Source organism: Ciona intestinalis, chromosome 3, assembly GCF_000224145.3.
Source record: "Ciona intestinalis chromosome 3, KH, whole genome shotgun sequence".
Lineage (NCBI taxonomy): Eukaryota > Metazoa > Chordata > Ascidiacea > Phlebobranchia > Cionidae > Ciona > Ciona intestinalis.
This window is the reverse complement of record NC_020168.2, coordinates 2,317,994-2,341,338: the sequence shown is the minus strand read 5'-3', so window position 1 is coordinate 2,341,338 and position 23,345 is coordinate 2,317,994. Positions and strand designations below refer to the sequence as shown.

Genomic DNA, 23,345 nt, shown 5'->3' with positions numbered 1-23,345 from the left:
AATTAACGTTTATTGATATAGATGGAACCGAAGTTGCCCATTATCTAACTTTCGCGTGATTATAGTTTGTCCAAATTCCTCAAAACAAACGTTTTTTTGGCGACGACGAGGATAACTGGTTTAAGTTTACAATAAACACATGCAGGAGTTGTACAAAGCATAATTACAGGTGTTCTTTACCGACCACTCAATCCTCATACATCGTAAGTCTTCATGAGTTATAAAAAATGTATAAATGCATTCCACCTACCGCTCCACAGTCACCAGTGGCGACTGAAACCCGCTTTGTTGGGTACTTCTGGTTTGTTTTGATCGAGCATAGTCGACCGTTACAGTAATAAAGGTGATTTAACCTTATGCTAATAAGTTTCATACGTGCTTATTCATTAAAGTTTTGATCTTTTGTTAAATTTAAATGTCGTTTATTATTAAATGCCGCTATATTTGTGACACAAAGATATTGTTAAAATATTACAATTTTGGCGTGTGATGTTAGCTAGTGTTTATAAATAATTGTTATAACGTTATTATAATGAAACGGCAAGTTTCAACATGCCGTGTTGCATGGTGACGTCAAAGCCGACCCTTCATAGTTGGTTAATTTCGATGTAGTCGTTTAACGCCGAATTTTAATACCTAACTTTACTAAACTACAAAACTTAACTCTCTTATGCGTTATGCTTAAGCGTTGGTTGAATCAAAACGATTAAAACCTATGGTTTTCAACTAAACGTCTAGTTGTGTTAATTAAAAGTTTGGGGACTTGTCATATTCAAGGTTATTCCCCTTCTAAAGGACCAGCACATCAAAAAGTTGTATTACAATTCTTTCCTATTTCATTTCTGATTTTTTGGTTGCTGAGTTAATTTTAGAAATCCACTTAGATTTATAAAGTTTGAATAGTCATGGCTCTTCGAAAAGGTAAGTCACCGTTGTTTAGTATAAAAGTTTATGTTATCATTCGGTTAACTCAACGTAACGTAAACGTTACTATGTATAAATTCGTAAATATGGCGTACAGACAATAATCTCCATTTCACCTTATTAGTATAACCTTAAAAATGTAAACACGCAGGTATTTTCATTGTTTCTGCAAAAAGAACTCCGTTTGGAGCATTTGGAGGTGCTTTGAAGGGTCACACAGCCAATGACCTTCAGGAAATCGCCAACAAAGCAACTTTGGAGTCAGCTAACTTATCCCCTGAAAATGTGGATTCTGTTTTTGTAGGAAATGTTATGCAAGTAAGTATTGTGCTTATCTGTAAAATTTAAACCAGTTTTTTGGCATGACCTTCATAGAAGCCAAGTTGAATTAGATCCTTCATTTCTTCAATCTTATTGTCTATAGTAGTTTAAATGTCAACTTTAATTAATAACCTGTGTAGGACAATGAATAATCCAACATTTACGTTAAATTACGGTGTATTTTTGTTGTATTTTAGAGTTCAGCAGATGCGGCTTACATTGCAAGACATGCAGCACTGCGTGTTGGTATTCCTGTTCATGTACCAGCCCTTACTGTTAATCGGTTATGCGGGTCAGGCTTCCAGAGCGTTATATCAGGAGCTCAGGAACTGGAATTGGGCGTTGGATCAGTTTCTCTGTGTGGTGGGTCGGAGAATATGAGTCAGTCACCATATGTATTACGTGATGCAAGATTTGGGACCAAGTTGGGCATTGACCTCAAGGTATGAATTGTTTATGCTTTAACATTACTAAATACTTAAAGATTGTGATTAGTAATGAATAATATGTCACAGCTTGAAGACTCTTTATGGGCCGGATTAACAGACATGCATTGCAAAACTCCAATGGGTGTAACGGCAGAAAACTTGGCTGAGAAGTATGGAATAACTAGGGAAGATACAGATGCTTACGCCATGCTTACACAGCAAAGATGGGGAGAAGGTAGCCAATATTATATAATTCTATACTTTTACCTTCCAGATCTAGTTTGTACCTGTTAGCTCTATATTTTTTAACACATGTACATTGTAGTAAGCAACACTCTGTTATCATAGCAGATGTTAACACCATTTACACCAATGTGTTTTGCAGCTCAGAAAAATGGAAAGTTTGATGCTGAGATGATTAAAATGACGGTGAAAACAAAGAAAGGGCCACAGGAACTTTCTGTAGATGAACACCCAAGACCAACAGTCACTATGGAACAATTAGCAAAGCTACCCCCAGTTTTCAAAAAGAATGGAACTGTTTCGGCTGGAAATGCCAGCGTATGTAAAAGTTACTGAATATATTTTAAACACAGTGACAAATTTCTTGAAAAATATATTAGGAATACATGTTTGGGCATTTTAGCGGAAGCATATTATGAATGAAAACAGTACTATTAGGAAAAAAGTATTTTAGTAAATTAGGCCAACTTTTGTCTTTTTAGGGAGTGTGTGATGGAGCTTCTGCTGTGTTGCTTGCCACTGAAGAAGCATGCCAGAAATATAACTTGAAACCACTGGCTCGTCTAGTTTCTTTTGCATCTGTTGGATGTGAACCAACAATAATGGGCATAGGTGGGTAACTTGCTTAGTTTTTGTTAAAATCTCTAGTTTTTTGTTTATTTTTTGCATAAATATGTTGAAACTTGGGTGTATTAGATGAAACAGCCGATTTTAGTGCAAAAAAACATGAAAAAATATTTACTATTTTCCTTAATGGTGTTGTTGTTAAATTTCTTAAACTTACAAATTAAAAGATTGAAATTAAAAGTTTAATGTGGTTAACTTGAATAGTTACTTACACATTGAATATTTTCACACAGGTCCAGTTAGTGCTGTTAACAAAGCCCTAGATGCTTCACAGTTAAAACTTTCAGACATGGATCTGTGTGAGGTAACATTATACAAGAATTCAGATTAATCTTGGTTTACTTTTAACAAAAGAAATGATTCCAAAGTCCATTCAGCTCAATTCTGTAAATGTTTAACTAGGTCTGTGTTTTTTCACTTACTTTTATTTAAATAACAGTCTATGATTTGCAAAATTTGTTGGAATATTTAATTGGGGATGTTGCATTTAAAGCGTGTTTTATAATATCTCAACCTCAAAATTCACCTGAAACAACAAGAGTTATGCGATGACAAACTCATTAATGATACACTAACTGAAAATTTGGCATCTTCGAAGCTGTTTGGATTTTCTGTTTTATTTATGTGTAATAGGTATACCAAAATTGGGCAGGTCATCTTTAATAAACTGCTGTATATACGCTTAAATAAGCTTTATGGCAGTATTGGTATCAAGCAACCTAAAATTCCTGTAACTAATATATCAACATGTATTTGTACCAGGTGAATGAAGCGTTTGCTCCACAATTCCTGGCTGTTCAGAAAGAACTTGGTTTAGATCCAGCAAAAACAAACTTGTGTGGTGGTGCTATTGCTCTTGGACATCCGCTTGGTGCTTCAGGAAACAGAATCACTGCTCATTTAGCTCACCAGCTAAGGTAATTTATAAGGGATTGCGTTTTATTTTGTAAAAGTGCATGTTACTATGGAGAGTTTTATTACAAGTCCTTTTTGTAGTTTTTTAAGAATGGCAAGTCATATTCTACATAAACTGAAACTTTTTCTTATATTTTAAGTTGGTATAAGCCATATAGGACCTTTAAAGGTCATACTTGCTAAAACCATATTGATCTGACATGACCTTTAATCTCAGATTGTTTTGTCGGTGCAAAATTTGTCACTTTAGTTTTGGTTTTTCAGAACTGTAACACGTATTATATTTCTTTTTAGTTCTTCGAAAAACCTCAAGTATGCAGTTGGATCTGCTTGTATTGGTGGCGGGCAAGGCATTGCATTAATTCTGCAAAACGTCAACTAATCCAGGTCTTCCAAATCCTGTTTGTTTAATTTAGTAACCTGCCTACGGCGAACCTTACTAATCTACCAAAGGCAATCCAGATTTATGTTCAGATTATGTTTATTATATGAAGTTCATGATGTTTTTCGTTTGAAAACATAAAATACAAAGATTGGAAATATCGTGATTGTGTATGATGTTATTACCTATAGGTTGCTGAAGCTATCGCTGTTGGGTTTTATTAAGCCGTTAGACTTAACCACATACTTAAGCTGATATCAGGATCCATATGTTTGCTGCAAAAACTTATACCAATGAAATACATACCAATGAAAAATATACAGTTGTATGTTAATAGAAATGCTCGTATGTAATCTAAATGTACCACCAAAGTTTCCAAAAACGAAAAGAAAACTACAAATTTAACCGCTGGAGTAAAAATAACGTCTGTGCGACAATGGCATTTCTCATTAGAAAAACCATTACTCAACTTTGACCGCTTTTTTATGAGATTTTTGAGCATCTCTGTTTATACAGATTGTTTCATTTTTTCCGTGTGTATGCCCTTTTTAAACAAATGCTAATTACAAAATCAATGCGAGTTAAAAACACAAATTCAACCGAAATATCTTTTTCAGGTATTTGAGTATTTCATTCAAAATAAAGTTAATCTCGCGAATCATTATCATCATTCGCAAAAAAATGAAAAAATCCCAAAAAATAATCACCTACAATGTATAACATACTTATGGTAGCTCGTAAGCTGGCACGAGGTGGATGAAGTAGAACACCCGTGTTTGACGATCTGTCGTTTTCCGGTGTCGTAATATATTCGTTCCGGTTGATATATTTGTACCGGGCGCTACTGCGCATGCGCCGAGACGCTACTGCGTATGCGCAATAGCTCGGAAGAAATACAATGACCACCCGGTCCAAATTTATTACGAACCTCCATTGAAAACGTTCCAGACATGCTGTTTTTAGTTTTTGATTTAAAGCCACCAGAACTGAGTTGGTATGTTATTTGTAGCCTAGAAAAGTTTATGCGAGCTACTACGCATGCGCGGTATCGTCTCGGCTCATGCGCAATAGCGCCCGGTACAAGTATATCAATCGGAACGAATATATATTACGGCATCGGCCACGCTAGGATAAAGTAAGTTTTCATTCATTCAACCATGATTATCGTATCCTCGCGTGTAGGGGCAAGAAACGTAAACATACACAAGTTGATGAAACAATTGTCGAATAAGAGTAAAATATTTATTCGTTCATACTGGGCGCACAATTTTAACATTGCGGTATTTTACGAAGGGAATCCTATTGTTAATCGAACACGTGTGTGAGACGACGCAAATAAAAAAATGCATAATAAAACAGTTAAATGTCAAGTGGTAAACAGGAAGCATTATAGTATATTAAAACGCACGAACGAATCTAGTCTTGCAGCGACTGTTACCCCAAGCGTTTTTAACTCGTGCTGTTTCCGCCTACGCTTTCCTTCGAAATCGTTGCAAAAGTCCCAAGAATTATCGTCTATATCTTTTCCTGTGACGCAGTTTTAGCAAGTGCAAGACCTTTGTATAACATTTGCTTCTTATTTCTATACGCAAGACTGACGCCATCCTGGCGCAAACACAATGAATAAATGAATAACACCTATATATTTGCGTCGGGGGCTTAATGACAAAACACGGTGTCTTATTTGTTTATACATCACGCGAACCTTACGGGTTCACACGTATGAAACTTTATCAGAGCTACTTAAACAGTAAATTATTATTTAAATAAAACTTTGTGGATACCATTTGATGTATAGCTACATAGGTCAGTAACAATTTATTTTGTTTTTCAACAAAATCGATAAAAGAGAATCAGACATGTATTATCTTACCCTATAATATCTTTAACTTTAATTCACATTCACTATTTAATTGATGATAATTAGGACTACGGACGAGGCATATGTTTACAACAGTATACACTTGTACTAAATTACTATTGTGAATGGTTAAATGTACGCGTGCAAGTATAAAATAAAATTATATCGGTAAGGGGGTCTTGTAAACAACTGCGTAAGAATCAGTTCTTGCGTTGCAATAATGTCAAGAGGGACTTTTCCGCCGCTGGTGCTTTCAATTCAATTGCGTAACCGGCGCAGCAACACGACTTGTGTTTATTTATAGAAGATTATGTGCTGTTGAAAAGTATAAAAGCCTGGATTTGCAAAGGTTTGACATCAGTTTCTTTTCACCGTTCTCGTGAAGAGTAAAGAATATTTTGTGTTGAACTACTACTTAAGGAACAAGATACACCATGATATGTGCTCTGTTGGTTCTTGCTTTGGTTGGGCTTGGGAGCTCGATGAAAGTTGGAGAGTGTTGTTCAATCAGCTGTCAAAGTCCTGAATCTTACAATCTCACCAACCTTAATAACCAGCTTACGCTCAGTGTTCTCGTGTCGGAACACATTCGTACAAAGGCAATTGTGATTTACGATGTTGGCTTGGATAGAGATTTGGTGTTTTCTTCTTCCACTTACAAAGTTTCGAAGTTAATTGATCAAGGTTTGTCGCAGACCCACGCCTCGCAATCCAACGTTGCCCTTCAACCTGTGCTGTCTTCTCAAACTCGACAAAACGGTCACCGTTTTATGCATTTCGATGGTGTGGGAAACAAAAGATTGCTCGGCAACTTAGACTTGAACCCAGCAAGTGGCCAGCGAGATTTGCTCACTGTATTTATCGTCTTCCGCGTTGATGGCTTTGATGCCAACACTCACTGGGTAAGAAATGGTATTTTCGGCCACGACAACTATGGCTTCGATAAATTTATTTGCTTTTTGCCGACTCGTGCTCTAATGGTATCCGGAACCACTGGAAACAACATTCAAATCAGTACATTTCCTGAGAAAGCAAATCCCGGCGCAATCGGAGTCTGGAATGTGCTCAGTGTCCAATGGAACGTCGAAGGTGGAGCAGCAGCAAGCAGCGTTTATTGTAACGGTAAACTTTTGGCCAAATTCGAGTCTCGAACATCTCCAGGCGACGTCCGCTTCAGCATCGGTGATCTTGATCCTCGTGGTCTCGTCCCTTTAAAGGGAGCAATCGGTGATTTCGTGATGTATCGTGAGCTTGAGTTATCTGATCGAATGATCAAGATGCACCACTCCTACTTTATCAACAAGTGGGGAATTGATGCAGACACCAACTAAGTAACACCGCCCGTTGTAACTTGTTTATGACATCGTATTATTAGACTGCAAATAAAAAATGATATCATATCAAATTTGATTGTGATTCGCACGTTTTATAGTTATAACTTAGTAGGTACAGAATAGCTCACGCATAACTGTAAATTTAAATTTGCGCTCACACGCCAATATTACGCGTTACTTTGTATGCAGCTTACACAATGTGCTGTATATGCCACTTGTTCGGTATGAATAAAGATATGTGAATGAATCAGATATAAACGTAGAATGGGGAAGATGGCACACCTTTTTTGAATATCCTGATCGTTTTTAAACAATTAACAACGGTCTATCGGAGTCGTGATGGTAATAGTTTCATACCTCTTTGAATGTTTCTTGTTTACTACCAAATGGGACGAGAAAGTAAAGTTAAAAGGTGTCCCCTCTCCCCCCACCCTACTGTATAACAAGTTTAGTATCGGACTGGAATCCATTTCAATGAATTAGTGAAAATGTATGTAACTTATTTATCCTCCGTGGCGGATAGTCTAAAACGACGGGTTTTCTATTTCACACCTCGTGTTTGCTTACTATTTACCAGGTAATATGGCAAGTAGTGTATGTCTTGTGCCGTGGCAAAGTTGTAAGCGCGCCTGCCTCTAATCTAGCAGTTTCGAATCCAGGGCTCGTCACTGCTACCATTGTGTGCGTATGTGTCCGTGGACAAGACACTTAATAACATTCGCTCCAACCCAATGGTCACTATTGGTTTGTCCAAATTGAGTTTTAAGCACAAAACAAAGCACCCATGTTTTAACGTCTGTCGTTGCCCGGACATGCTAGGCTCTAAACTAAAGTAAATAAGTTACATTCATTCATTACCCACGCTACCTGGACGTAAAAAGTATCGAAAATGGCCACTGAGTTTTAAGCACTATATACTAGAATCACCTTGGTCGAACGACGTCATGAAACCGTAGTATCATGCTCTTAGGGCGCTATATGTGTAGTATTGATAGCTGTATCGAATTTCTTTAGGGACTACTGCAAACACACTTCCTCTTTCTTGTCACGTACTGTCGTACTTACTTAATGATCATTTGATAATTTACCAGGCTAGGCTTTTGACTTTTTGTTTCATTATATTACCGAATTAGGGTTTTTAGTAAATTAAACAGGACTTGGAGATTGAAACATCACTCATGGGTCCAGGTAATCTTTTATTGTGTTGCTGACTTGGTATGGTGTGTATACAATATGTTCAATCTACTGGCTAATTTAGCAGAATTATAAAGTCTTATTTGGAAATGTTTAAACTCATATTTGTAACTTAAACTACATAGTACATAACATAACCTATAATGTTATATATTATATATATACTTAGTCAGCAGCTCAACAGAACAGTTCTTGAGTACATTATCCATCGATGGAAAGAACTTCAAGTTTATTGACATCACTAAAGTTACCACTCCAGATCAGTTTGGTAAGTTTTCTGTTCTAATATTTTATAATACTTTTTATTCAAGGAGTCCTGTGCCAGATTTTTATGGCAAAGGCTATTTATTTTATGTGTGGTTGCACTTGACTTTTATGCTCTTGCTTGTATATAATTAATTAGTTTGAACACAAACATACTTTGTTTATCAACAACATTGAGCAAATCGAGAGAAAAGGTCAGGGTTTTTTAATAATAAATTGTGTGTAAAATATTTAACGTGCTTAGTAGTCTTTACCATGCAATGTTATATTTAACTTTCTTTTTGTTCAGAACAACTTCCCTTCTCTATAAGGGTACTGCTTGAATCTGTGGTTCGTAACTGTGACGGTTTCCAAATCAATGCAGCTGACATTGAAAATGTTGCGCAATGGAAGAAAACATCACAGGAAGGAGTTGAAATAAGATTCAAACCTGCGCGGGTTGTGCTACAGGATTTTACGTGAGATTAATTTGACAATTTAATTTTTAAAAGTATTTTCATAGTTTTACTTTACCAAGTTTTTACTTTTTTCAATTTTTATAACAGATATTTTGTTGATTAGGTAATGAAAATTACATAATGATTAGATCTATCATCTATACCATATATTTATTTCATTTCTTTATTTCTTTTGAATATTTTCTATATTAAAATGCATCTGTTTGTACATTTGGTAATGTATGTTTTCTGTTACATTTGGGTTATATTTTCAACTCTTCCTGAAAGCCCGTTTTTTTACGCAAGTTCAAATGGAAATGGTGTAAATTGTTTGCAGTGGTGTTCCAGCTGTTGTAGATTTCGCTGCTATGAGAGATGCTGTGAAGTCATTGGGAGGCAACCCGGAAAAAATCAACCCTGTGTGCCCTGTCGATCTAGTCATTGATCATTCAGTACAGGTTGATTTTAACAGAAGGTAGGTAGTTTGTAAACAACCATTATAACAACAACCAACATAAGCTGTTTCATAGTAGTTACTAAGCTGTGTCTCACTTAGAGTGTTACCCTGAAGAGTTGTACTGTCTCAATGTTGAAATACGGGTATATTTCAACATAATTAACATGACTGATCTGTTGGACTTTGTACATGGTATATTTGCTTAACCTGTCACTAATCAAACTATTTAATCTTGGTTTGTGTGACCTTGTGTCTATATTTTTGTTAGCCATGAAATTTTTACAACGAACCCCACAGCTTTAACCTGTCAAACCAGACACGTCACATTTTCAAATGATTAATGGGCAAATATTTTGTTTTTAACTTTAATATATATATATATATATAAATATAATATTCTTAAAAAAAATTGTTACCTAGTGAAGATTCTGTTAAGAAGAACTTGGAAAAAGAGTTTGAACGAAATAATGAACGATTTTTATTTTTAAAGGTATATTAAGAATATTTATTATGCTGTAACAATTTTAAAGTGAAATTTACATATTTTTTTTTTTTTTTAATTTGAATTGAACAACTCTTTACTACCCTCTAGTGGGGAGCACGAGCGTTCCAGAACATGTTGATTGTTCCTCCAGGATCAGGAATTGTGCATCAAGTGAATCTTGAGTATTTATCAAGAGTTGTGTTTGATGAGAATGAATGGTTATATCCGGATAGTTTAGTGGGTACAGATTCGCACACCACAATGATTAACGGACTTGGTGTGCTTGGATGGGGTGAGGTTTATTCTACAAACTATATTTAATATATTTAGTTTTCAAAATTAGTTTTATAAATTATTGTATTTTATTATAATGTTGGTATTTCTTGATGCAGCATTGTTTATATAGTACTGTGGAGTAAGATGGAAAACCTTTAGCGCATAATATTTAAATATCCTGATAGTGTTTTAAACAATTAACAACGGTCTATGCCCTATGGGAACCGTGAGGATACGGTTTTATAATTTTTTAAATAATCTTCATTAACTACTATATGGGACGAGAAAATAGAATAAAAAGGTGTCCCATCTTCCCCCACCCTACTATATTACTATTTACTACCATCCTCAACTATTACAAAAGTGTTGGCAATACATTTGTGATTTCAAACTACATCTGTATGCAACCCATTTTGCAGCAAAACCACATAATTTCCCTTCATTTCCTTCATCAGAGTTCAACTTGTAGTTTGTGGCAGGTGTTGGTGGTATAGAAGCGGAAGCGGTAATGTTAGGCCAAGCAATCTCAATGGTTCTACCCAAAGTTGTTGGTTACAAGTTAACGGGTGTTATCAACCCTCTTGCTACAAGCACTGACGTTGTACTGACTATAACTAAGGTATCTTCAAAGCATTTTTATAAAAACTATAAAATGTTTTAATTCCTTTGTAAACTACACTGCTAAAACTTTTTTTTCTGTTTTGAGTGCTATTATCATTGAAACAGGCAAGCTAAGTTAATAGATGTTAAATGCTAGGCTTTCATTTTGTTATTTAATTTACAATTACGGAGCTTGCTGTGCATTTTCCCGTGGGAAATCCAAAAATTATTCTTTATCTCTGCAGAACCTTCGTCAAATGGGTGTTGTTGGAAAATTTGTGGAATTTTTTGGACCAGGTGTTGCATCGTTGTCCATCGCAGACAGAGCCACGATATCGAATATGTGTCCGGAGTACGGAGCTACTGTTGGCTTCTTCCCTGTCGACAGTCAGAGTTTGGATTACCTTACTCAAACTGGTAAATTACTAAGTGTAAATCTATGAGGTGTAAGGCTATATGTATTCTTGTGTTTAAGTTTAGTACCTAATTTTGCCTGCACTGTATTGCATTTTAACTAATTCTTACAGTTGTAACCTGACTGTGGTACCACCATACACCATTCATTATTTACATGGAGAAAATAATAGTTAATATATCTTCAAGTATTCCACATTCATCGTATTACATGAATTGTATTTTACAGCACGAGAAAAACAGAAAATTAAACGAGTAGAAACGTATTTGAAAGCAGTTGGTTTGTTCCGAGATTATTCCAATGAAAACCAAGACCCACATTTTTCAGAGGTTTGTCCAAAAAATGACAAATATATTTCATGATTTTTTCATTTATAATTTCTAATTTTTACTATGTATGAAATTACAATTGTTAAAATAAGTTTATGTAGACATGTATTAAGACAAAAATAAAGAAATTACATATATATATATAAATGTTTCAGCTTAGAACTTATGATACAAATGTGTGTTACCAACGAGCAACGGCACTCAATTCGCTACTAGTTCTTTCGGTTATAAACAAATGCAAAAAGTTAAATTTGTGTTACCCACGTTACCCACAACCACAGGTAGCTGAGTTGGATCTGGGAAGTATTGTTCCTTCACTAAGTGGTCCAAAACGACCCCACGACCGTGTCGCTGTCGTTGATATGAAGACTGACTTTACTCAGTGCCTCACTAGCAAAGTAAGTATATTCTAAAATGTTTTTACTCACAAAAATTACCGACTGACTATGTTTGTTTCATATGCAGTCTTCGATACTTGGTTTTGTTTTAATGAATGGATGTAACTTATTTTATCCTCGCGTGGCCGGAGTCGTTATCACACGGGTTTAACACCACGTGCCAGCTTATGAGTTACCATGTATGTTACTTTGTGGGTGATTATTTTTTGGGGGGATTTTTTCATTTTATGTATGGCTGATAATTTGGACAACCCATCAGTGACCACTGGGTTGGAGCAATTGTCGTTAAGTGTCTTGCTCAAGGACACATACATCCACAATGGTAGCAGCGTCGAGCCTTGAACCCATTACCTCCGGGTTATAGGCAGGTACGCTAACCACTTTGCCACGGTGCGGTGTGTTTGCTTAACCATTTGTTTTTGCACATTTGCAGCAAGATAGATTGTATGGTTCAGAATTACAATGGTCTTTGCTATTATATTTAAAACAATTTTTTCAAAAAGGTAAAAAACAAACTTGTATTTCTTTGTATTTACACACAGGTGGGTTTCAAAGGGTTCGGGATTCCAGATGAGAAATTATCATCATCCGTTAATTTCTCATATGAAGGAAAGGAATATAGTCTCCAACATGGAAGTGTTGTTATTGCCGCTATCACTTCATGCACAAACACAAGCAACCCAACTGTTATGTTGGGTGCAGGTCATATGATTGTTGTATATAAACACCTGGTTTTCAATTTGTAATCTCTATTCCAAACCTACATCGCAATATTATGTTGGAATCTGTACAACTACACTTTGTGTTGTTTGTAAAAACGTATAAAGCTTGTTTTGAGATTGGTTTAACAGTAACTCTTTACACAGATTGACCATGGTTGTAAAATGAATTCTACATTATATAATGCATTAGATTTTATTAAGTTCAAAAAAATCATTTTAATACAATCATTCTACACATAGGTATGCTGGCAAGAAATGCAGTGCAAGCTGGCTTATCCGTGCCATCCTATATAAAGACCAGCTTATCTCCTGGTAGTGGTGTGGTCACATATTACCTCAAAGATAGTGGAGTCCTTTCCTTTCTTGAGAAACTTGGGTGAGATTTTTTTGCTGCAATATTTAAAAGAATGTTATTTTTCTCACCAAGTTAAGAATGTTATTTTGTAAATCATTTGTGGAATAAAAACTAGGATGGTTCCTTACTTAAAGAAAACAAATTAAATAGTGTAATAGTTCAGCTACATGTCTAATTGTTATACTACAACAGACAATGCTTGTACATATACATATAACATGCTATTTAATAGGAATAACTCTTGTCATGTTTATCATGTGATGTCTCAAGTGTAAAGATAAATATGAAGCAATGTTGAGTAATGGCACACCGGAACCTGTTACAAATCTAACATATTGTGTATTAAACAGGTTTGACATAGTTGGATATGGTTGTATGACTTGTATAGGAAACAGTGGCCCGCTGCCTGAACCTGTGGATAAAGCAATTGCCGATGTAAGTCAAATATTAAATAACTTTTCGTAGTCATTTGATTCATCTATGTTTTAAACCCTATTTGGCATATATATGATACCTAGTAGTTATTACCTGCAAATCCTGCAATCCAATATTTGCTCAGGAAATAAATAGTGATTTCGTTCAACAGTTTATCTCACACACCTACTTTATAAATCTTACCAACCATAGTTTGAAAATCACTTTTATAATACTGCAAAAAACATTTGCAAGAAGCTGTTTTTTAAGAAATCTTTTTATTTAGGGTGACTTAGTAGCATGCGGTGTGCTGTCGGGCAATCGTAACTTTGAAGGTCGCATTCATTCTTCCACTCGTGCAAACTATCTTGCATCACCCATGCTTGTTGTGGCTTATGCCTTGGCTGGAACTGTTCTCATTGATTTTGAAAAAGATCCAATTGGTGAGTTCATGTTGTTCATATTAGGAATTCTTCTGTATTTTTAGTTTTTTTTTATGCAGTTGGCTTTTTCTAATTTTTAAGACAGATTGTTAGTATTAAAATATGGTTGTTATTAATTTGTTTAATTATTTTTTTTGTAGAATATATGTATGTATTTTTTAAATTAATGTACATAATTATACTAATGTAATTTACCTCTAAAACTATTTTTTATGTACAACTTTTTATTGTACTAATTCTTTCTAGTAAATCTCCATCATAATAATGAGTTTCCAAGAACTTCTAATGTAAAAAATAAAACAGATTTTATTTAAATGAATGTTTCTTCTGCCATGCATAGACATAAAATATTCACTTTTATGGCAGAAAACAATTTCTTGGTAAATATTATGCCTGGTAGCAACATCAGCAGAATATAAATATTGGTATCAAGTAACCGGTCATCTAATGCATGTAACCAGGTACTGGAACAGATGGCAAATCGGTTTATCTGCGCGATATTTGGCCATCTAGATCTGATATTCAAGAAACAGAAAAAAAATCTGTTTTACCGAATATGTTCAAAGAAGTTTACGCCAAAATTCAAGTATGTTGGAATTGATTTTTTTGTTTTTGTGTTTCATTAATAAAGTATATTTTCATGTATATGTTTAAAAATAACTAAAAAATGAAATTTGGCCATGGATTGTTTTATTAACTATTATTTTTCTGCTTTTTTAACCAATATAGTCTTCGTCAATTATAATAAAAATAAATGATGTGAGTTTGCAATGTTTGACGAGTTGATTGTTTTAAATAGGTATCTTTGCTAAATATCCGACATATTTTTACTGTTTACTTTAATAATATTTGAGTAACAAAGCACTTTTTTTCAGGAAAAAAACATTTGGGTTAGTCAAAAGTTATGCGTTGGTTATTATAAACTACGCACATCTTATAAATTTAATAAAACAAATCACTTTTAGTAGAACCAAATTTCAATTTATCACCATAATAGGATGGGAATGAACAATGGAGGTCATTGGAAGCCCCATCAAGTACTTTGTATCCATGGAATCCTGATTCCACATATGTACAATCTCCACCTTTCTTCAAAGGCATGGTGGGCACAAATGATAAGTTGTGTTGTCACTTACTATATTGTTAGAGTTTTTGACCAACTATACAAAAACATTTCTTTAGGCACTATATAATGTAGAATTTTAGTTTTCAGAATTTACATACAATGTAATTAGAGTGGGGTCTTTGTTTTGTACCCTACCTGAACAATTTTGTCTTTAAAATAAAAATGAACTTTGTCTTTAAAACAAAAAGTTGAAACTAATACTTGTTAGTTTTTGTTTTTTTATTCTGCTTTAACTTCTTTTTAATTTAAAACAGACGAAGGAGTTACAGTCCTTCCAGAAGATTGAAGATGCTCACGCTCTTCTTTTCCTCGGTGACAGTGTAACAACGGATCATATTTCACCTGCTGGATCCATCAGCAGAAGTTGCCCAGCCGCCCGATATTTGGTTGGGAGGGGGTAGGTGGAAAGTTTGGGGTTCGGGGTTAAACTTGAACTTCTATTCAATAGCTGTTAACTCCCTTGGCATTTGGTGCGAAATGAATCATCTTTATTGAGTAGAATATGCCATGCTGTGAAGGGGATAGAGAGTTAAATCTTTATTCTGTAAAATGTTTATTGTTTTATTAATGAAAGGTCACACACGCACTTTTATGGTTCATATGAATAGAAATGCATAAATAGCAACTGATATATAGTAATTGTAATATGATGTTACTTGCCAATACTAATTTTATATTGTCATTAATTATGGTCATTTTTATTTCTCATAATAAAAGTGAATGACTGATCATTTTATTTAAAGAAACTTTCATATAAAACAACCATGCTGATTTATTTATTGCATTGAATTCAAATTAACACATTTAAAAACGTACAAACACATTTAAAAAATCATGTTGAAAATTTATTTCTCTAAAAATGTCCCCAACTGTTTTAGATTAAAACCTCGGAATTTCAACTCTTATGGAAGTCGTCGTGGAAACGATGCAGTGATGGCTCGAGGAACATTCGCCAACATCAGATTGAAGAATAAACTCGTTGGACACGAGGCTCCCAAGACCATCTACATCCCTACAGGAGAAGAGGTGAGTCATGAAGATGTGTTTCATATTTATATGTTATTGATGGTTGGATTTTGCGTTGTAGGTGGGGTTTATTTGGTTGTAAATCAAATAAACCTCAATTTTACTGAAATTATTTCTTCCTTTTTTACATGTTTCACTTTTTAAGTTTATTCTTATGATTTTTTTAAATCTGACTTTACAGACTAACTAAAGCTAATATCTTAAATTTACCCTGTTTTCAATTGCTTCAATCTAATGATAACTTATTTAATGCTACTGTGTGTAGTATGTACAAAATCCTACCTACTTTAAAATGGAATCGTTTAAATCTCACCACAGATGGATGTGTTTGATGTAGCAATGAAATACAAAGATGATGGAACTCAGTTGATAATTGTTGCTGGTAAGGATTATGGGAGTGGTTCAAGCAGGGATTGGGCAGCTAAGGGACCATGGATGCTGGTATGTGTTTATGTTTAATGACAAGTATATTAATAGAGCTGTATGAGTAACAGCGAAAAATGTAGAAATAGTTAATAGTGTGTGCCATGTTTTTTATATTATATAATTTTGATAAATAGAAAATAGAAAAAATAACATCCTTATAGTAAATTTGTGATTTATGTTAATTGTGTTTGTAAAAAAATCTCTCAACTTTTTTGACCAGTTCAAACATTCAGCATTAAATAGCTGGGATACAAACAGCATGCAGTGCAGACAAGTGTAGTGTCATAATTTCATGATTAATTCCACTTATCACACATTTAACCACAGGGTGTACGAGCAGTTCTGGCCGAATCATATGAACGTATTCATCGTTCAAACCTCATCGGGATGGGAATCGTACCTCTGCAGTTTCAACAAGGTGAGAACGCTGACTCGTACAAGCTTACTGGTAAGGAGAAATTCACCGTGAACTTACCCGACGAAATCGAACCCGGGATGGTCATTGACGTTGTCGTGAGTACCGCGTGCAAAATTTTGGCTTTTTTAAAAGTAAATTTCATATCCAAATTATTCTATTTAGTAACTGCTTTGTTGCTCATTTAGAAGTCGGTGCCTCGTTGTGTATTTAAACGTTTGTTTAAAACAAATAAAAAAATAATTATGCTACTTTTCAACACTGTTATAGTATATGCTGTAGGGTGAGGGAAAAGGAACATATTTAGCACATAATTTCCTCCGTGATCATGTTTTGAACAATTAACAACGGTCTGTGGAAGTCGTGAGAACACGGTTTTATAGTTATTTGAATGTTCTTTGTTTACTACCAAATGCGACGGAAAATAGAATGAAAAGGTGTCCCATCTCGCCCCACCCAACTGTATATAGGTTGTTCAGGTTGTAAGTAGAAACAGTGTTAAAGATTTTTTCATAATTTGTTTTTAAATTCAAACTCCAGACAAACTGTGGAAAGAAAATCAACTGCAAAGTTCGGTTCGACACCGATGTTGAACTTTCATATTTCAAACATGGTGGAATCCTTAACTACATGATACGAACAATGATATGATGATGTCATAACTTCGCAACCATGTACAGTGACGTCATTGCCTACTGGTCGTAGCTGGTAGGACGTCACGTCTAAATACCGTACTTTTAATTCTATTTTTTAAACTTAATAATTTGGCGTTTTAAATTTGAACAAAGTTTGGCCAAAAATGCACCGCTGTGTTGCCAAGAGTGGTAAATGGTGCAATGCTCGTGTGTTGTTTATGCAAAGACTATAATGTACAAATATGACCAGCGCTTTATTGCCTTAATCAGTATAAGAAAAAATACAAAGTATATTGAAAACAGGTGTTCGTTTTTTTTTCTTCGCATTTATTTCGTGTTCGCATCGAATATTTAAGGTTTGTAACGCACATTCCATCAGCAGTAAATTTTTTTACGTTATAATAATAGTTAATATGAGGACAATAAATAGAAGATATTATAATACAAGTACACTTGATTGTACCATGCTTCTATAAACCGCGTAATTAGCAACGAATTAAAAATTAATTTAAAAGTTTAAAACGAAAGCTGTATTTTAATACTTGTATTACACCCTGAGACATATAATCGCAATTGAGCCAGATTTTTAAATACACTTATTTCTGTAAATTTTCCCGTAGTGAAAGAAACTAATAAACAAACAATTGCGTGTTACGAACTAAACCAATAAAACGTGAAAGAGTATAGCTTAAAACGATTTTTTTCTTTTCTGATCCCTGTACAAGGTTCCCAAAAGAGTACCATAAAAAATGTCTGAGACAAGATGTCCGATACAGGTACAGAATAGAATAAATTTTCGTGTCAGGAATAAACTGCAGGAGAAAGGAATGTTGGCGGAATTTTCGTGTTCGTGAAAAAAAATCACATTTCTATATATTTTTGATATATATAGTAGAGCGGGGAAAGATGAGACACTTTTTGTTTTATTTGATTGTCCTATTTGGTGGTTAACAAAGAATTATAAAACCGTATCCGCACGACTCCCATAGACCGTTGCTAATTGTTTAAAACATAATCAGGATATCTAGATATTGTGTGTTAAAGGTGTCCTATCTGCTCCTACTCTACTATATTCCATATTGAAAAATATATTTTGACGTCAAAGAGGTAAACTTGCGCTCGACGCATTTGTTCAAAATGAGACACGATTTCAGTTAAATTTTCTATGGCGTTCGCTAGATGGGGCTGCATGTTAAACTTTTTACGCTGACGAAATTTTGCATTGGCTTCCATTTGAAAGTAGACGACAGTAAACGGTTTATCAAAAAGTAAGCATGGTGTTTCGAGGTAAATCAACACCAGTTAGTAGACAGAGCGCTGTGCTACATCCGGAAATCCAATCGCCTTTTCCAAGAGGCGCAGAAATAAGCAGCAAACCGCTGCTTGTTGGAGAGGTATATCGTTTGCATTATTTTTAATCTATATTACGATATATGAAATACGATCCTTTTACTTCAGATGCACGAAAACATACCTAGCAGACCAGCAACAATGTCTCACGCCCGACCGAGGGCGAGTCAATTAAAATCGAGGTCTGTTTTGGTGAAAGATTCTTCCCATGTCCAAGACCTATCAGCTCATGCAATTCCTTGCAGCACGAACAGACAACCTAGATCTGCACCAGCACCAACTAACATGACATTCCTTCCAAGCGCCCAGGTGAGAAATAAACTCTCCAACTCTTCTTGAACTCTGACTTTTAGGTACTAAGTGTCACATGCTATATACAAGATACAATTGAGGTTTACTAAGAAAACCTTCACAGTTATTTGGAATGGTAAACATAAGTTGTTGCATAGGAAAAATTAAAAAGCAATCGGAAGTTACTCGCCAAAGTGGTCGGCTTTGATGCAAGCGTGTTTCAAGCACAAGCTCAATATCAAGGAGTTATGAGCAATCCTGTAGCTGCAGATCATGCTGCTAGTGACGAGGATTTAAAGATCTCTTCAGCAAGGTACAGGGCAACAGCAATTTTGCTATAATATTAATAGAACGAACTAAATTAATCGTGGCATATGTATTATCTTAAATATTAAAACCATAAAAAGTATACGAACTGTTAATCTCAATTGTTATAAACATTATGAGAGAAAACCGCTTAAATACAAAAGGAATATTTACAAAGCTTTTGATAATATATCTGTACACAGATTCAACAACGCATTTTCTTCACGACGTTCACCGAGGAGACTTTCAAGCGACAATGGTCCGGAAATGTCAAGGTTGGAAATACTAAGGGGACAAGGTTTACCAGCAACGCCTAGATTACTGCGAGGAGGGAACTCAAAAAAGTATGGTGTGAGGCGAGAAGTAAGTATAGGAAACAAAATTAACTGTAAAGTTTTTGGCAAAACACCCCATCGATTTTTAAAGTACTAATCAGCGAATATAGACCACGTTGGTACACTATAGATAATAAATGAGGCTCATATTACCTAAATACGCCCAACGCAAATATCTGTAAGATTACACCTTACTTTTAAAGCGAACGAATTCTTATGTTCTTTGTTTCACAACAAGCGAGAAAACAATTATAGACAATTCTCTTGCCCACTTTCGTTATACAATATATCTTTGTGTGCCAGCGAGGGCTTGTATAAAACCTTTGTTAAAACCTGTGTTGATCCTACAGGTAACCATACTTGATGTGGCCTACATATTAATACAATACTGACTGACGAGTCGATGAATCCTTTACAACAGTTGTTAAAAAGCTGATGTTGGAAATTTTAGTAGATTTAGTAGGGCGGGGGAATATGGGACACCTTTTTGTTTTATTTTCTTGTCCCAATTGGTAGTAAACAAATACCACTCAAACAGTTATAAAACCGTGTTGTCACGACTTTCATAGACCGTTGTTAACTGTTTAAAACACGGTCAGCTTATTTGGATATTATGTGCTGAAGGTGTCTCCCATTCTACTGTATGACATAAAAATGAGTTTATAAGCTTCGGATGTTTTCACACTATCACAGACTTAAAATGTGCTTTATTTGCTGTGTGGCTTACCTAATACACTATTCGCATGTCTTGATATGTATTTTATCAACAGATATCATCCGAAAACCAGCTCGAACTATCCCCTGACGTTGTGCATGCCGGACCAGACACCAAATCGAGAACAAGGATTAGTTCTTCGGGTAGTGGTGCTCCCTTGCATCCAATGAAGCTAGAATCATTGGACAAGACCGTCGATGAAACGGGCTCTTCCATTGGGTCAACCCCAAGGCCATCGATTTACCACGTCACACCTCTGGGCGATGAACTCACCGAGATAGCGGTGACAAATGGACTGATATGTCGTGACCGTGATAGGGACGTTCCGTGGGTTTATTGTTACAAGGTGAAACGCGATCGATTGAAGCTCAGTAAACTTCTTTCCAGCAAAAGTGTGATGGACCCTGCTGTGGATGAACTGCTCCCAGCGTTTTGACGTCATCGGTCACGTGATAATGAGGCACTTAAGCTGAAACCCAATAGGACTGGCCGGTACCAGGGGCTTGCAAAATATTTAAAAACAAGCTTATACATATATAGTGGGGTATTGTACTCAATAACGAAAACAGCGGAAACACTACGGGAAACGTAACTCACACCTCATATTTTCAAACAAAACCAATCAGTATTAATATTGCAAAAGATGTATCACGGAAGCATAAGATGCGAAATAAATAAATAAACTGCATATAAAACCATCATGAATCGTCCACCACCTCTGTGCTGGCCTTGTACCGTTTCATTTCACCGTTTATAGTAACTGCCGAAAAAGCATTTTTTTTCTTAAAATTAAAGCACCTATCAATAACACATTGCATGCTCGTTGTATGTTGAACTTACGCGTTGTTATAAATCCGACCAAAAGCATCATTGTAAGAAAAATATTAGAACCAAGGATATTCCCAGCGTCCATAATTGCTCTTGCAACTTCCATCTCAATTAGACAAAAAACCTGGAAAGATACAGTGGCAAAGGTTTGACTATAAAAACCTAAGCAATTACAAAGTGGGGTAAGATGGGACATTTTTTTATAACAGTACCGTGGTCTGCAACTTGTGGTTACTTCGCCGTAATAAACGGGCTGTGCTACTTTCTTTGTCATGTAAAGTTTGAATAAATAATTTTAAAACAGTATTTTTTACCGACCTTATCGCTCTATTAAAACATATTTACCATGTCTATATTTTTCTCATATACATACCACAGGTTTTCCTACAAAACTAATTGTATGAGACAAAATCATAGTATAGTAAATATTTCGGCCTACTTTATTTAACTACGATGCTGAATTAATAATCCAATACGAAATATTGTAATCGTTCAACAGCGAATTTTAATACTTGAAAACAGTTACAGCCTTATTTGCCGCGCACTGTGTTGGAGAATACTGTCAAACAAACACTGTGATGTGTGTTCGACTATTAATTGGGTACGGCCTATCCAGAGTCTTCCCCCACCCTATATATGATACATATAATAGTGGATGACTATAACAGTAGAATGACTCTTCTTTTATAACTTATTTAAAAGTATCTTACCCCACCGAGGGAATATATTAGACTGGTTGAAGTGCTTGCTGGTTCAGGAAATGTAAGTTCAGATGCGATTTCCATCCCAATGTTCATATACGAAGTAAAAGCTATCCTGTAAAATTTATAACAGATTTTAAAGAAGCCAATCTTTCCTACTATTTAATTTTAGCTTTGTATCAAAATTTAAAAAAAGACAGAAACCGATAAACAATTAAAGCATGCAGTCTTATCATGTTTGGTGTAACTTGCCCGAAAACAATCGTTGTGATCCAAAGTGGCCATTCAACGGAACTATAAACTACAACTGTGTATGCAGCCGTCGAAACAAGTGCCATTCCGTAAGCAAATGAGGAAGTGCATCTGTTATGTATTTAATTACACGTAAAGGAACAGAGGTTATGTAAGATCGTATATTGTACATTTAGTAATAGAACTACACTTAATACATATACTCCCGCTCCATAAGGACAAAAAATGTAACTATACTGTTAATCATATTTACAAGAACTTTTTTGTTTTGTCCAGCCATACGCCAAAAATTATAGGTCCTGCAATCCCTGAAAGCGACCAAGGTGATCCTAGAATACAGATATTCTAGCGGCCATTTTCGATACCTTCTACTGGTACCACTAACCTAAAATTTGGAAACTGTACTAACTAGACCCCAGCGGTACCGATTCTAAAATGAAAAATTTAAAATTCAAAAAAATATTAATTATGAATATTAATATTCGTCATAAAAACATATTTATAGAATTTTCTCCCGATCCAGCTTCGAATATGTTATAGCGCTAGGTAATACCTAAAATATGAAACATTATTTTCTTTAAAAAAGTGCGGGGATAGATGTTAAATATAAAAAAGTATGATCATAACTTGAATCATATAAATATTATATTTTCGATTTTTTTTGCGAAAATATAACTTACGCATACATCTATGTAGGTCACTAGCATGTTATCCCCATCGAAAAAAAAATTAATTTCAACATTTTTTTATAACTGAATATTAATATTCGTCATAAAAACATATTTATAGAATTTTCTCCCGATCCAGCTTCGAATATGTTATAGCGCTACATAATACCTAAAAAATGAAACATTATTTTCTTTAAAAAAGTGCGGGGATAGATGTTAAATATAAAAAAGTATGATCATAACTTGAATCATATAAATATTATATTTTCGATTTTTTTTGCGAAAATATAACTTACGCATACATCTATGTAGGTCACTAGCATGTTATCCCCATCGAAAAAAAAATTAATTTCAACTTTTTTTTATAACTGAATATTAATATTCGTCATAAAAATATATTTATAGAATTTTCTCCCGATACAGATTCGAATATGTGATAGCGCTACAT

General features: G+C 34.9%; 4 protein-coding genes across 4 annotated transcripts in view; 3 read left to right on the top strand and 1 right to left on the bottom strand.

The window, feature by feature from the left end:
* Positions 1–813: 813 nt before the first annotated feature.
* LOC101242316 (3-ketoacyl-CoA thiolase, mitochondrial) lies at positions 814–4,006 on the top strand. The gene is made up of 9 exons (XM_004225780.4): positions 814–921; positions 1,076–1,242; positions 1,443–1,688; positions 1,761–1,908; positions 2,059–2,234; positions 2,399–2,528; positions 2,777–2,847; positions 3,306–3,460; positions 3,753–4,006. Exons 1-9 carry the CDS (start codon positions 906–908, stop codon positions 3,838–3,840), a joined length of 1,197 nt encoding a protein of 398 aa, XP_004225828.1. The 5' UTR covers positions 814–905; the 3' UTR covers positions 3,841–4,006.
* A 4,064-nt stretch (positions 4,007–8,070) lies between these two features.
* Positions 8,071–17,898, top strand: LOC100186938 (cytoplasmic aconitate hydratase). Its single transcript, XM_002126745.5, has 21 exons — positions 8,071–8,223; positions 8,399–8,497; positions 8,783–8,951; positions 9,268–9,405; positions 9,808–9,877; positions 9,980–10,163; positions 10,627–10,766; positions 10,993–11,164; positions 11,391–11,491; positions 11,773–11,889; positions 12,432–12,591; positions 12,852–12,987; positions 13,317–13,401; positions 13,667–13,823; positions 14,285–14,409; positions 14,821–14,925; positions 15,204–15,346; positions 15,828–15,975; positions 16,294–16,416; positions 16,729–16,914; positions 17,357–17,898. The coding sequence occupies exons 1-21, from the start codon at positions 8,214–8,216 to the stop codon at positions 17,465–17,467; spliced, it is 2,679 nt and encodes an 892-aa protein (XP_002126781.1). The 5' UTR covers positions 8,071–8,213; the 3' UTR covers positions 17,468–17,898.
* A 634-nt stretch (positions 17,899–18,532) lies between these two features.
* LOC100175870 lies at positions 18,533–20,925 on the top strand. Its single transcript, XM_002121696.5, has 5 exons — positions 18,533–18,845; positions 18,910–19,110; positions 19,251–19,405; positions 19,602–19,761; positions 20,504–20,925. The coding sequence occupies exons 1-5, from the start codon at positions 18,726–18,728 to the stop codon at positions 20,882–20,884; spliced, it is 1,017 nt and encodes a 338-aa protein (XP_002121732.3). The 5' UTR covers positions 18,533–18,725; the 3' UTR covers positions 20,885–20,925.
* Positions 20,926–21,029: 104 nt separating this feature from the next.
* The window catches only part of LOC100182399 (feline leukemia virus subgroup C receptor-related protein 2-like), a 20,772-nt gene continuing 18,456 nt past the window's right edge, over positions 21,030–23,345 (bottom strand). The window contains exons 10-14 of the mRNA XM_026833855.1: positions 22,483–22,546; positions 22,230–22,340; positions 21,987–22,092; positions 21,289–21,400; positions 21,030–21,208 (exon numbers count right to left, since the gene is read on the bottom strand). Coding sequence (XP_026689656.1) covers positions 21,147–21,208; positions 21,289–21,400; positions 21,987–22,092; positions 22,230–22,340; positions 22,483–22,546 — 455 coding nt within the window. The 3' untranslated portion in view covers positions 21,030–21,146. The remainder of the gene's footprint in view (positions 21,209–21,288; positions 21,401–21,986; positions 22,093–22,229; positions 22,341–22,482; positions 22,547–23,345) is intronic.